This window comes from Poecilia latipinna, unplaced genomic scaffold, assembly GCF_001443285.1.
Source record: "Poecilia latipinna isolate Pla-1442-1.1 unplaced genomic scaffold, P_latipinna-1.0 Scaffold1124, whole genome shotgun sequence".
Classification (NCBI taxonomy): domain Eukaryota; kingdom Metazoa; phylum Chordata; class Actinopteri; order Cyprinodontiformes; family Poeciliidae; genus Poecilia; species Poecilia latipinna.
The window spans coordinates 1-14,631 of record NW_015113740.1 but is presented as its reverse complement, the minus strand read 5'-3'; the positions used below and the strand labels follow the sequence as shown (position 1 = coordinate 14,631).

At 39.0% G+C, this 14,631-nt stretch overlaps 1 protein-coding gene across 2 annotated transcripts; it reads left to right on the top strand.

Moving 5' to 3' along the window:
- The first annotated feature begins 9,803 nt into the window (after positions 1-9,803).
- aasdhppt (aminoadipate-semialdehyde dehydrogenase-phosphopantetheinyl transferase) lies at positions 9,804-14,597 on the top strand. Of its 2 annotated transcripts, none has more exons than XM_015052652.1 (6): positions 9,804-10,204; positions 10,558-10,671; positions 11,225-11,345; positions 11,751-11,872; positions 12,583-12,744; positions 13,637-13,856. In XM_015052652.1, exons 1-6 carry the CDS (start codon positions 10,061-10,063, stop codon positions 13,754-13,756), a joined length of 783 nt encoding a protein of 260 aa, XP_014908138.1. In that variant the 5' UTR covers positions 9,804-10,060; the 3' UTR covers positions 13,757-13,856. The 2 variants fall into 2 exon arrangements, with proteins under 2 accessions (XP_014908138.1, XP_014908137.1); XM_015052651.1 differs by having other exon boundaries at positions 9,805-10,204; positions 13,684-14,597.
- Positions 14,598-14,631: the final 34 nt, after the last annotated feature.

Below are 14,631 nucleotides of genomic sequence, written 5' to 3'. Positions count from 1 at the left end.
AAGGCTGTGGTGTAGAGAACAGAACAGAAACAAAGACAACGAAAGGGGAAAGGAAACCTGAATGGAAAACTGAACTGATCAAATTAAACAAATCCAAAACACAAACAATGAGAGCCGCTGAACGAGCACAGTAAATACACTGGAGGGGCCAGATATAGGAAAACAAATAATAATAAAATGATCTGATGAAACAAAACATAATAGTAGTAGTGATGCCTTACCCTCCACCGCTACAACACCTTCGACTCATTTGAGAAGGCAAAGTCTCTAGACTGTCTAGAAGTGTGTAATTTATCCATCTCTCCGGTGATTCAGTGATTTGTACGGGTGATTCAATACTTTTGGCAACATAGTGCATGTAAAGTCTGACGCAACAAAGTCTCTGATGTCATCTCTTCTGCACTACTGAAAAATCCCTGCTGCGATTTTGTCATTTAGGCTCCTTTTTCAACCTCTGCGGACCAAACACACCTAATGCAAAACCATCACCGACAAACATTTCCCATCTGTATTACACTAACACAAATACACACGCTCTCTCACGCACACACACACACACATTACAATCCCAGTGCAGGGTTATTACTGACAAGAATTTCCCATTTACTTGAGGATGAAGGAAAATAACCATTTTGAGGACGTCCCTCCACCCTTTTAACCTTACACCTTCATGTGCAAATGCATACAGCACACACTCACAAACACTTCGGATCAACCTTTTTACCGCCCCTGCAATGTTAAAACGCCCTTTTCACCTTTTATGTTTTATTAGCCTGGTTTATCTCATCTCTTTCTCATCTTTGCATTTCATCCCCCATTTCTGCTGAGACCCCCCTCCCCTTTCCCCCCCCCCATTTCTCCTCTGTTTTCACCCTCAATTCCTCTAATCATTCTCTTTACTCCCCCTCCTCCTGTCATATCTAATTTCTCCATTTTTGCATCCCTGTCTCTGGCGAGCAGATCTCAAACCCCGATTTCTCATCCACAGACCCACACCTGTCATATCCACCCCGCCTGCTCTTTTCTTCCCAGCCATCTCTCATGACAGAAGGGAAAATTAAATTCCAACGCTCTCTCCATGCACACACACATGCATATATTTGCAGGTGTGTAAAATTGTCGCTGCAGATGCACAAGCCAGCATCTGCTGTGTTCTTGATCCACGCTTCTCAGGCCACTGAGAAGCGTGGCGCTTACATACCTACAGTCAATTAGACACGACATTAGACGACGACTGATGAACGCTACGAGGTCGAATTAGCGCAGTGTTGTTTTCTGACTGAGCGAGGAGTTAATCAAATAAGCAAATTGTTTTTCATTTAATTACATCCAAAAACTGTGACTAAAATGTTTGTTTGAAATCAGTGTTAATTCAAGTATAACTAATTAGAAATTAATTAACAATAAAAAAAAAAAACACATATTTGTTTCTGGATAATTACTCCTGATTGAGTATTAGTTGCACCATCACAACATTTTTTTTTTCTTTGACAAGTACAAATAATACACAACTAAAAAAAAAAAAACTAAAAAAACTTTAGTTTCCTGACCTTTTAGGCTATGATGATAAACAGGAGTATCCATGCAGGACATGAACACTGAAAACTAAGGGAAACATGTAGAGTGTGGGCTCTCTGAGGCGCCACATAAAGAGTTTGCACATTGCACTCACTCGATACACAGCAGGTGTGCCACAGTGTGCTAATAGTGTGCTAGATTCATTTACATTTTACTCACGTTCAGGCAGATATCTTGCATTATTCTCTAGTATCAGCCCATTAACCAGTTTGTAGGAGGGGAAACTAAGCACTGTTCCGAGGAGCAACATCCTAGAGTTGATTTGTGCCATCTTAAGCTGCAAAAAATAAAAAAATAAAAAACTCAAAAACTTCCCAGTGCTTTAATGCAAATGCTAGATAAAATTGAGATAGTCGTCTACCCTGTCATTATTCTCTCAACGGAACAGCCATCTTGCCCTGTTTACTTGCTTGCGTGGAGGCTGCTAATTGTATCCTGCCACAAATCAGCCTTGACTAGCTGTTTCGCTGGTTTGATCCCCTGACGGGTTTCACGGTGCCACGTTATTCATAATGAAATCTGAACCATAATGTAGAGGCAGCGTGAGAAAACAAAACATTGCCCTCACGAGAGAAGGACTTATTGAGGCATCTTTTCTGCACCAGTAATTGAAACATGAATTGTTTGTGCTTCTTTAAGGAGATAGTTTAGATGTTTTCCAGTGAGTGAGGTTGTGTGAAGTCATTGTGTTGCTCTTTGAAAGCTGAGTAAATCCTCAGAACAACGGCAGACAAAGCAGAGCTGAACAGTGACGTATCTGTGACTTAAACTCAAAACTTGACTTCGACTCGAGGTTGGTGGCTTGAGTCTCATAAGCAATCGTCTGATGTTGTGTTCCAAGATAAGGAAGATTAGATTATTTTAGTAAATTATTGATATTGTTCCCTCCGATTTACCCATGGGTATACAAATGGTAACGTTACACACAATACATATGGCCTCTCTGTTACTGTAAGACTAAAATGCAATACATGAATTTGTCTGATTTTCGTTATTGACCCTTGGAACAATAATTTACAGCTACAGAGTCTGGCTGTGGCAGCTGCACAATTTCCTCTGTAACAGGTTGGATTGATTTATTACCCAAGGATGTTCGCTGAACATAGACTACATATGTTTATGGTTTTTGAAGATTCATTTTTAAATGAAAATAAAAATAGACTTAATTTGCCATAAACATGCTATTCTATTGCTATTCAGCTTACATCATTTCAGACATTCTGGTTTCTCTAAGTAAAACTATTTCCTGCTTTGATTCATTCATACATTGATCTACTTTGAATATTTGTACTTCAGTATTTTATCAAATAATAATCAAATAATATCAAATAATTGGGGGGGAATTTTTTATTTTATTTTTTTTAGCTCAATTGAATGTTAAAATGTTTAATTAGACTTCAAGACTATGATTTGAAATCATAATATACAACAATCCACAATAACGAGACAGACATAAATCGCAATAAATATGACAACATTTATTTCAGTCAAAACAGAGAATTGACTTGGTCTTGAAAATAACTTATAAACGTCCATCATTACTTTCATCTGAGATCCTAATTTCTTTGACTGTCTTTTACGGATGATTTTCCATATGAGCTCAAAGGAACAAAATCGAAATACTTTCACCATGAAGAGAAAAATATTTAGATTTGTAGTTGGTTTACAGTCAGTGAAAAATGTCTCCCTAATCCTAAGAATTTATTATCTCAAAAGTTGCTTTAAAGAATAGGTTTAGCAGTTTTATTGCACTTTTCTCCTATTCTTTTATGAAAGACAATACTGGGTGATTTTAATAAGAAAACAGAAGTCTGCATAAGATATTCATAAAAAGAAACTAGATCCAGTTATTAGCAGGCAAAGTACTGGGTTCTTTTAAAATGTAAGAGATTTCTGAAATGCCCCAAAAGGATTTAGGAAAGTCAAAGTGTACCTTGCAATACCAATTCTGATCCGTACAACCTTTCAGCAGTTATCATCAGCAGCAGCATATTGCAGAAAGACCTTGGGGCATCTCAGTCTGTAAGGAATATTCTCAGTAGCTCTCTAAGAAACTCATGTTTTTGTTTCATTTTGATGGTAGAGATCTAAACTGTGACTCTATGAATACTGATTTGATTTCCCTCTGTCTCTTCTGTACATCTGCCTAATATGGTATAAAATGTTACAAAAGTTAAGGTAATAATGACCCAGAAAAAAAACATAGATATATTGTAACGTTCTTTAACAGCCAGCATGTAGCAGTTTCACCCAGAATCAGCTTCCCTTTCTGAAAAAGGAACTAAAAGTCGGTTGAGTTGTTGCACGCCTCTGACTCTTTGGGACCGTTTCTGTATCAACACAGAGGATTTTCAGCACATTTTATGTCCACCGAGAGCTGAACAAGAATCTTTTGAATATGAAACTTTTATATTACAGAAACGAGAATAACTCCTGGATCAAAAACTAAACTCCTCTTTTATGATTTGATCTGACTGTCTAACTACCTGACTGTCAAGATGTGTGTGCGTGCGTGTCTGTGTCTCTTCTCTTTTGCTTCTGTTAGCGAAGAGTAAGTCGTGTTATTTTTCAGCAATTTCTTCTCCTGCGAAGTCGAGAGGCTGTTCACAATCTCAATTAAAATAGCACAAACTAAGAAACTTATGACTTTTGGTTCCCAGAAAAAAGTTGCATCTCATATCTTCAAAATGGTTTGATGAAGGGTAGAGAGGAAATGCAACAGAGGACATGGCGAAAATAATTTTATAACAAGTGTGAGGTAGTGTATGTTTAATTGTAATTGCTTAAAAAAAAAAAATCTTACGAAAAATATATATTGTCAGTCAAAACATAAAGTATGTAATGCACAATTACTGTTCTAATTCAATGTTTTACAACATTATAAAAATTAAATGAGACCATTCATTTCCTGTTTTTGCTCAGTGAGGATTCGAAAAATGAGTTCTGCTTACTAAATACCAGATAAATAAGAGATTATTTTTACTTTTTACTTGAGTCTACATATATTTAATATATTTTAAATTATATGGTCCCTCTAAAATCTTCTCACTATAGTTTGTGGTATATGGACAGGTTTAGGATCAGTTTGGGAAATTTAAGTTGAACGCCTGAGGATTATTAAACATGCTTGATTTCAGGCGTGTTACCACAAAATATAAGCCGTATGAATCTTTTGACCATTGCCATGCTGCAGCAGTCCATTGTTGCTATAAAGGCAAGCAGTGATGCACTGGATAAAGTGTTTCCGGTTTTATGTTTTGGCAACTGATTTTTCTGAAATACTTCCAGGGAAAAATGCCTGCAATTGTAATTGTTTTGCTTGTTGTTTTCTGTTATCTCAAAGGTAATGTGTAACAGTAATAACTCAGCAAAAAGCACAAGAAAATTGGGATTTTTTTTTTTTTTTTTTACAACAAAAGGTATTGGTATATAGCTAATTCAACTATAACACTTTCAAATCAACACATGAGTCGTGATTTGGAATTGATTTAGAAGCATCTGTATCTACAAAACAGCAACATGTCAAAGTCAAACTCTATTTAATTCTTGTTTAGCACATTCTGATGATAATTTCCACCTTGTGAAGCCACAGGGCCCCAATCACCAGACGGGCTCAAGAGCCACTTGAGCTATGAAACACATAATCATTCTGACGTTTTAAACATTTGCTGATGGGGGACATTAATTCTGCTACTCATCATAAACGTTGTTCTTGAATGTCAACACCAGCTGCAAGAATTAACGTGGGTAGTGGTAATACGAGGTGCAAGGCAAAGACATGCTGGATTTTTTTATTTGTTTGTTTAAATATTTTTCAGAAAGGTATTAATATCCATGGATTTTTAAATATATATATATATATTACCCTTATATCGGGATTTCACAGACCACCACAAGGTAGTGTAGAATAGCATGTAAAGTAGAAGAAAAACTAATAAATAAAACATGGTTTACATAGTTCTTTCAAATACACATCAGGCTACAATTTAATGGTTTACATAATGCCTTAGAATGGGTCAAAGTCTGTTATTAAGTCCAATTCAGAATCTGCTGCAAGACCTTTAAAGCCTACACTCTCAGACAGGCTCCATCCACTCAGACTAAGCTTGAGCTGTTTTGCAAAGATAAACGCACAATAATGCGTCTCTAGATGACACATACACCACATGTAGTGAAAAACACATGTCCTTTCCAGTCATGCTTCACAAATATGTGGCACTTCATGTTTCATATAAAAATAAAAAAAATCAATTTGTGGATGCCATGTGAAATGGTTTAACAGATATCAATACTTGCACAGTAAAATTAACACGCCGTTATTCTGCCAACATTTTTTTGCCTGTTAGTTTATGTTTCTCACGTCGTATTCACAGATGTCGCTCTCCATCTTCCCACCCACATGTGCCACCGCAGACCGCAGCGCTCGGCTCACTGAGCTCTATCGGCTCTGGCCACTCACGCTGGCCATCCTTTGGGAAGCCAAGAGAGGTCAGGCAGCTGTTCACATCCCAACCCAGGAGAGGCGGCTTTGTGCTCAGGAGAGGAGTGATAGCGTTCGGGCTTCACTGCCAGGAACGAGATTGGGGAGGAGAAAGGAAGCTCAGCCTTCAAGCTGTCATAACATCGCTTCACCTCCGAGGCAGATCCGAGACGGAAATTAATACGGAAAAACAACAGAAACGTGCATTGATTAGAAATTAAGCTTAAGTGCATCAAACTACGCTTTGAAGATTAAATGCACTTCTCCTGCAGAACGCATCTCTCCCCCTCCCCAAAGTGCACTCACACCTTGTGCCACTTCTTCCCATCTCTGCCTCTTCAGCTCATTAGCTGCAGCGTTTTTGCTCAGACCCACAGAGAAGAAAACAACAAGAACCAGCAATTAGACTGTTCTGGTCTAACAACACTAACATGGATTATTATCTCAGCTTTGGCGTTGCAAGGAAACAGGGAGCTCTTGCTGTGCTGCAGATGTGTAGGAGTAATTCAGGCTGCTGTCAAATTAAATAAAATACCTAATTTGCTAAAACAATCCATGTCTGTGTAGTCCCAAGTCCAACCAGTGATGCTCTGTTTGTCCTGTCAGGAAGCATTTACTGGCACTGAACAGCACGGATTTCCAAATGTGTTCAGAGCGGTATTCAAATGAACCATTGTTGTTCTTGTCGGAAGCTAATAAAATTACTGAACAAAGCACACAAAACCCATTTAATCAGTGACGGAATAGAAAATGTGATTTAAAAAGAATTATCTTCTTTGCCTTCTGAATTTATTCCTCAAAGAAACCTAGTTTTATGTTTTATTTTTGTTACAAAATGTCTACCTCTACCTATAAGTCTTTGTTCATATTATATACAGTATTTTAACAATCCCCCCCTTCAACAATGTTAAGTCAAGAGAATCAATGAACTCATCATTCTTTGAGTAGTTTAGGTCAGGTGAGCATTAACAATCAAGCATGGAGGAATTGCGTTTTCTTCCAACTGATTCATTTTCAATTAAACTTTTATCTGTTTGTAAATATTTTACTGTTTATTTGGTGTTCCTATAAAGAACAGTGTGCATGATTGAGGTTAAAAAAAAAGGGTAAAAATGAAAGGAAGGAAAAAAATTCAGTGTACCTCAATATGCCGACTGATTATCTGAGATTGATGCCTAGAAAAAAAATATTTTATGTCGTACAATAACGAATGTAATCCTGTTGAGCTTCAGTATCTCTCCTGAGTATCGCTTTGGGACATTATGGGTCAGATGAGACAATTATTGAATTTCTTTCCAACAAGCACTTCAGATAGGTTTAGTGGGAAACACAGAATGAATAAGTGGAAAAAGCTCCTCATGCTCTCCAATTATCTTAATGCAATGAACTGTAACTTATTTAGAGCTTTTTTTTTTTTTTTTTTTTTTTACACACTTTTACCAGGGAAGCCACAAAATGTGCTCGGACCTGAACAGTTGAATAAAACTGTCTTTTAGGAATAAAATGTAAAAATATTTTTAAAGACTTTAAATTGAGCCAATGTAATCATCTGCGCATTTGAAATATCAGGAAAAGAAAGATCCTTACGTTCTCCATAATGAACAGAACTGTACATGCTTTAGTCAGTATCCCCAGAACAGCTTGTGCTTCTGCACCACACCACTGGATACATCACTTTGGAAGAGACAAGGAAACCCCCACCTGCTGTTTGGAGAACAACACATCTCTCCTCTTGTGGACTTCCCTGATAAGAACCTCTGTTTCTCTGACACTGGAGTTGCTTTTCTTTTACTTTTCAGAAGCTTTAACTGCAGGAAATCCAGTTAGAAGCAAAGGACGGGGGGCTAAACCTCGCAAATACACAAGAAGAAACTGAGAGGAGGTTATGCAATAAGATAAAAGCAGACAAACAAATAGGAGGAATAGATGGAGAGATTACAAAACACGGAGGAAAGAGAGAAATCGAGAGATGACATATAAAAGTGAGGGGGAGAATGAATCTTTAGACCTCAAGGTGCGTGGATGTTAGCAATAAATGTTAGCGAGTGTCTAGCAGAGGAGCTTCAGTTTGAAAAGTATTGCAGTTTTCATCCGAGAAGACTTCCTCTGTGACTCAAGCCGTCTTATGTGAAGTTTTCCACCTCCCGGGAGATGGATGCCAGCTGTTCCACTAGATGCTGTCTCTGTGTGAGTGTGTGTGAGAATTGGAGTTAAGGAAACACCAGCTGGAAAGATGCAAGCTAAGTGAGGAAATCACAGCAGGTGGGCCAGGAGAGTGCACCGTCTATAGGTATTTCTTTCTTCACGCTTCGCTCAGAAAGGTTCCTTCTACTGCTTCCATAAGGTTCCGATTTGATGTGGAAACAGACAAGTAAAGTATATTATCGCTGGCCTGGCAGGGTGCTGCGCCTTTATATCCTGATCTGTGCTGTTGCCAGGTGAGCTGAGAGTCATGGCAAACCGACAGGATCCAGCAGTCCACCTGGGAGTCAGACAGGAAGAGTAAACTGAGGGTTGATACTGTGGTAGTAAAGGTGTTATTTAACTGAAGAAATTCAGTCTGAAAAGTTAAATTCAATAATGACTGACCAGACTGGTGGTAACAAAGTGTTGAATATGGACAATATAACTGATTATTTTGAGTGGAAAAACCTAAAATGTAGAAAAACAACTTTTATCTAGACTTTTTTTGCATAAACTACTCTTAATTAGCTATACTACTTGTAAAAGCTTCTTGAACTTTTCACATTTTAATGTGTTAAATTGTTGTTTGAATTTCTTTCAAAATCAAACTTTGATTTTCTTATGGAAGATTGACGAATAAATAGCATCATGAAGTCAGGTAGGGGTCACATCAAATCTGTGGAATAAGGTGTTTTGGCCCGATGCTAGGTGTTGTTTTTCTAATTTTTAGTTTGATCGACTAAATATGTTTACATGCCACACTTTCAGAATAATAAAAAACTAAATAAAACCAAAAATAATCAACATTATTATTAAATGTTACAGCTACCACGAGTGCAGCTGGCTTCTGTGAGATTTATATCATATAAAATATTAATATTCTGTAGGATTCGTTGGCTGTCTTTCTATATTGAGAAGACAATCAATTAATTAAATGGCTAAATAAATAATAATGGAGGCATACGCCTAAGCCAGAGGAGAACAACAATCATAATCTTGAACAGTCTTAGACAATAAGACCCGGTTTATTTGTAATTATTTATTTATAATATGTGAGAAAAATATGTCCCTTGCTATGCAGAGAGACAACCACACCGCTTAGACATAATTCCAGTTGCTTTTCAGGTCAGTCCGTCACCAGCATTTCCGAGGCTCAAGTTGGGCACCAACCACGAAGAATACACCAGACCGTTATTTTTTGTTTAAATTATATTTTTTTATTATTAAAATTAACTTTATTTAATGTCACTTCCGGGTTTGTTTGTTTTTTTATTAGTACCATACAGATAACATATTTAATTAGTGTGTCACAGTTTAGAATAAAAACTTAATTTTCTGTAAAATACACGAAAACATATAAATTAAGAAATTTAGACTCGCTGAGAGCATATTAATTTTGTAAACTTCATGTCATATTTATCGGATTTTACTAAGAAAGTAATGAAATAATCTTACGCCTAACGATTCTATTTCTTATTTACAACATTCTTGAAAGTACATGAAGGCAACTTTATTAGCTCACTGTTTCAGACGCTCGTATTGGCCAATCCTGACCCGCTTTTCCCCTTCTGACGACATTAATGCTCTTCCGGGTGAATATAGCGGAGTCAAAGTAGCAACGTAAACAGAAAGGTCGGTTTAATTTTTATCTGCCTTGGTTTACCAGTTCCAACATTTCTTCATCTGCATCTCTCCGAGACCCCAAAATTTTAAATACAACACAATTAAGTTTGTTTATGCTGGGACGCCATGCTAAAGGTAGCTTATTGTGATCAGCGGGAAGTTTTGCAGGAGTTAAGATGACGAAGGTGAGCAGGTATGGGCTCTGTCCGCTGGGGTTTCCGCTGCGGGTCGTGGACACCGAGCAGGTCCGAATGGTTGTTTGCTGCTCGGTGTGTCCAGCAAGAAGAGAAGGACAGGATCGGACAGTTTGTCTTCGCTAAGGATGCTAAGTCAGCGATGGTGAGTCTGATCTGCAATGTTTACCCACCTTCTGCAGCTGTCATTGGTATGCATGAACGGAAATTAATTTGTAGACTGATCAACTTATACACTGTCATTGAGTTAGTAAAATGCACCCTAGCTGAATAGACACCAAGAACTTCAAGGATGTATGTACAGTTTCGATTGATTTAATGATTAACAAAAATCTGAAGGGTCTTCAATTTCCAGGATGACATAAAAACAGTGTCATAAAACAAAACAAATCGTTGCTTCTTATTCTCGAAGCTCACCATGTTTTTATGCTATTGAGAAACAGCTGGCGACTTGAATAACCTATTAGGTTATAATGTTAAATATATATGTGCCAACAGGCTGGCCGGCTGTTGCTCAGGAAATTTGTTTGTGAGATGATGGGAATCCCCTGGTCACAGATCAGATTAAACCGATCCCCTCGAGGGAAACCATATCTGGCTGCCCCTCTACAGGTAAAAACTTTGTTTCATTTAAGGTTAAGTGTTTCCTTATGCTACTTCTTCTTCTTTTCTTTTTTTTTACTCTGTTACTGTTTGAAACCCATTAAGCATGAGACACATGGGACCCCCGACAATGTGAAATGAATATCTGCCCAGGTCAGAACTTGATTTTTGGGTTGCACTACCAAGTCATAATAAATAAATAACTATTAAATTATGTGGGGGGTTTTCCCCGTCCGTATGATAACCATTCATACTTGTGTCAGTCCCCTAAATAAATTCCAGTTTATTTTGGACTTGCAATTTATTTTATGTCTTGGATTGTGATTGTTCACAGGCCATTGCTGGCACTTTGGGTCACATTTAGCCCATCTTGACATCCCCAGTGCTGCATACACAAGTATCACAATGTTCTGCCTGTTGGAACATTATCTGTATATTAAAAGCCCTCCTTTGTCTTCATTTTCACACGTGGAGCCTCACCTGACTGTCAAGACACACTAACACACTAAATCAACTAGAAACCTTTTTTTTTTTTTTTTTAATGCATTTGAAAACGATGCAGGTCACTACTGGTTCTGATCCACCCTGGAGTTTCAACATCTCCCACCAAGGCGACTATGCTGTGCTTGCTGCACAGCAGGGGGTGCAGGTTGGAGTAGATGTGATGAAGACCACGCTGCCAGGTGAAGGCTGAGACTTACGCATGAGTTTTATTGCTACATAAAAGCAAATGTGAGAGTTTTAGAGTTTTTATGAAATGTTTCAATGCAACTATAAATGCAGTGTCATAAGAGATTCACAATAATGAATCCATTTCTGCAGCTGGTTGTAAACGTTTTTATTCTGTGGCCCTATTTTAGATTTGTAGTTTCACAAGTTATCCACAAGGTGTTGCTGTTGTCTAACAAAAGTATTCATAAGACATGCGATTTTAAAATGTAGGTCCAGAGCTTGTGTGTTCAGTCACCACAATCAAATATGCATTGTGATAATTAAGGTTGTGACTTGCTTTTGCACATTATTTTCCGTCTGCTCACTTTTTTTCCCCTCTCCTCACGTCTGCGTCCTCGTGTCTCCGTCTCCTGCAGGTAGCAACTCCGTCCCGGAGTTTTTCCGCATCATGACTCGTCAGTTTACAGCGCACGAATGGAGCACCATCCAATCAGCCGCCTCGGAGCACCAGCAGCTTGCCGCGTTCTACCGCCATTGGGTAATCATGGCAACCATACTACCCTGTCATCACACTGCATTGCTGCCGGGCGCCACAGGCGGTGGTGTGTGTGTGTGTGTGCGCGTGTGTGTTTGCGTGCGCGTGTGTGGAAGAGAGAGAGAGAAATTTGTACATTTTGCTTGACCTCCTTTTGATTCAAATTTCACCTCCACTTTTCTCCCTTCCTCTAATCTCCCGTTGGTCCCGTTATGTCCTTGTCACAGTACTCAGCTTTGTTTCCCGTCTTCCATTTCTTCTTCAAAGACATGAACGCACGCACACACACACACACACAGATGGCCACTGTAAGCAAGTGCTGAGCTAAGTAAAGATGCTGTGAGAATGAGAGGGCGGCACAGAGACGTCAAAGCTCTGATATCACCACCACACTGTTGACTAATGGCAGAGCTCAACGGTTGCCATAGTGATTAGTCCTGTAATGGTGTTATTGTGGCTTATTGGCCATGGAGCATGGCTTGTTTTGGCTGGGCGCATGCAGAGACATAAAGCCCCTCTTTTGTATGCACGCCTTTTAACACGTGTGCGTGAATTCATCTGCTGGAGTTCGAACCACAGAGACACGCTCGCTGTCCATGCTCAGACTGTCACTTTCAGCTTTACTCACACAAGCAAAAACATTTTCTTTATCTGTCCACGTTAGCTAATCAAGTTTCCTCTTGATTTTTTTTTTTTTTTTTTTTTGCACCAAGACCCTGAAGGAGAGCTTCATCAAGGCCATCGGCACAGGTCTGGGCTTCAACCTGCAGAGGGCGGAGTTTCACCTGTCACCTGAGCTGCTCACACTTGGCACCGTGCTGCGCCAGACCAAGATGCATCTGGATGAGGAACCAGAGGATTTGTGGGTATTTGAAGTAAGTTGGGTTCAGAAAGCATCTGAATGTCTTTTTCCATGTTTAACATTGGTTTTCTTACGGAAAATAGATCACCAGGAAGGGATTCTAATGTTAACCCATCAAATATACACAAGTCCCAAAAGCTTTATGATGACCACCTCTTACCCGTCATTGCCTTTGACACATTTCAAAATAAATTCAGGATATTAAACAATTTTCATATCGTTTATGCATTTAGATGTCTAACTAAATGGGGTGGGGGAGAATTGGGTAAAGATTGCTGTAAATGAGCAAGTGACAAAGCTGAAACAACCAACTATCCAATATATGAGTTTATATTATTAAACATGCAGCAAATGCATAAGATTGCCGATTTAGTTTTTTTGCATACACCTGAGATTTTCTTTTGTTTCTATAATGTCTTTTTGTGGCGAATCGTTGATACAACATGATAATTTGCACAGTTCTGTCTTGATACTTTTAGTACAACGTGGAAATCTCTTCTCATTGCGATTTGATCTTCTTGACATGAGAATACAAAATGTAAATAGGCTAAACCAAGTAGACTTGTAATTACCACTAACTGTTTTGATATGTTTCTTTTCTTTGCCGCACTTTGAAAAACTGGCGCCTGTCGGTTATGAATCTGAAATCTGCTCAGTTTCCGTGCGTATTTGTTTTTAATTTTAAAACGGTACGCCCTGGTTTGTGACAGAATGTCGCCCGTGGCTCCGGAGGGATTTGCTGCTTGTTTAGCTTTTGACACTTTACAGACACGAGTATTCAGCCATTTCTCAGCAATTGCTGTTTATCATTAAAAAGTCATGCGGGAGAGGCAGGCTGGGTCTTTCGCAGTCAATCACAGAGCTAACACACGGAGACAGATGGCTATTTTCACTCACTCTTGCAGGTAATTTCAAACCCTGTCCTGACGTGTCTGTCGGTGTGCTCCCGCAGGAGAGCCTGCTGGACGCCGACCATCACGTCGCCGTTGCACTCGGACCAGCGGACGAGGCCAGCTCCGCAGTAAGGAAACGTAGCTTTGGTGACTTGAGTAGCTGCTCTGCTTTATTTGTGACAAAGACAAAACAGCATTTCCAACTGAATATACATCTGAGGCCAGCTTTGAGAAAATAAGAGAAAAGAAGTGTGAGTGAAAGACAAAGTAACATCTGTGTTTAGGTGAAAATATGCTTTTTGTCCCCCTCCCCCACACACACAAAAGGTAGTTAAATACAGTGGTCGCATCAGTGTCCTGTCGATGGGAGGGAGCAGGGAATTTGTTCTTGGTGTTTTTCGTTTGGCCAAAAAAACCATGGCTTTTGTTGGGAGTGAGAAATTGTCATTTTTCTGCCAGTTTTAGGAGACAGAAATATGTGCAAAATCAGATGTGACTCAGTGGTTTGGATAAATAAGAGCCAGCTGGGTCAGACCAGACAGGACGATCTGACAGCTGATGAGCCACCGGCCCGCTAGTCTGTTCTTACTTTCCTCACACACACACACAGCCATGTAAACGGAGGCCATGGTTCCCTCGGTGCATATCGTTCAGAACAGTGTCCAGACAATTTAAATTAATAATGAAGCGAATTGTATGCGTCGCATCAGTAACGTGTCTCTTCAGGACCAGAACCAGCGCACCATTGTAATTCTTGTAGGCGCATCATTGTTCCGTATAAAAGCGAGTCTGGAATTTTAAACGCATCATCTTTTCCTGCCTGGGCCTGGACCTCGTTTCTAATGAAGAAGAACCAGCTGAATTTATTTTGAAGGCATTTCTACAGCTGCCAATAATTGTGCCACCATTTCTCAACTTATATTTCTCACTGAATGAATGTACTCAAGTAAATAGGTGCATTTTTCTAAATTTAACAGTTAAGTCTGCTACTACAATGTGTGTGTGTG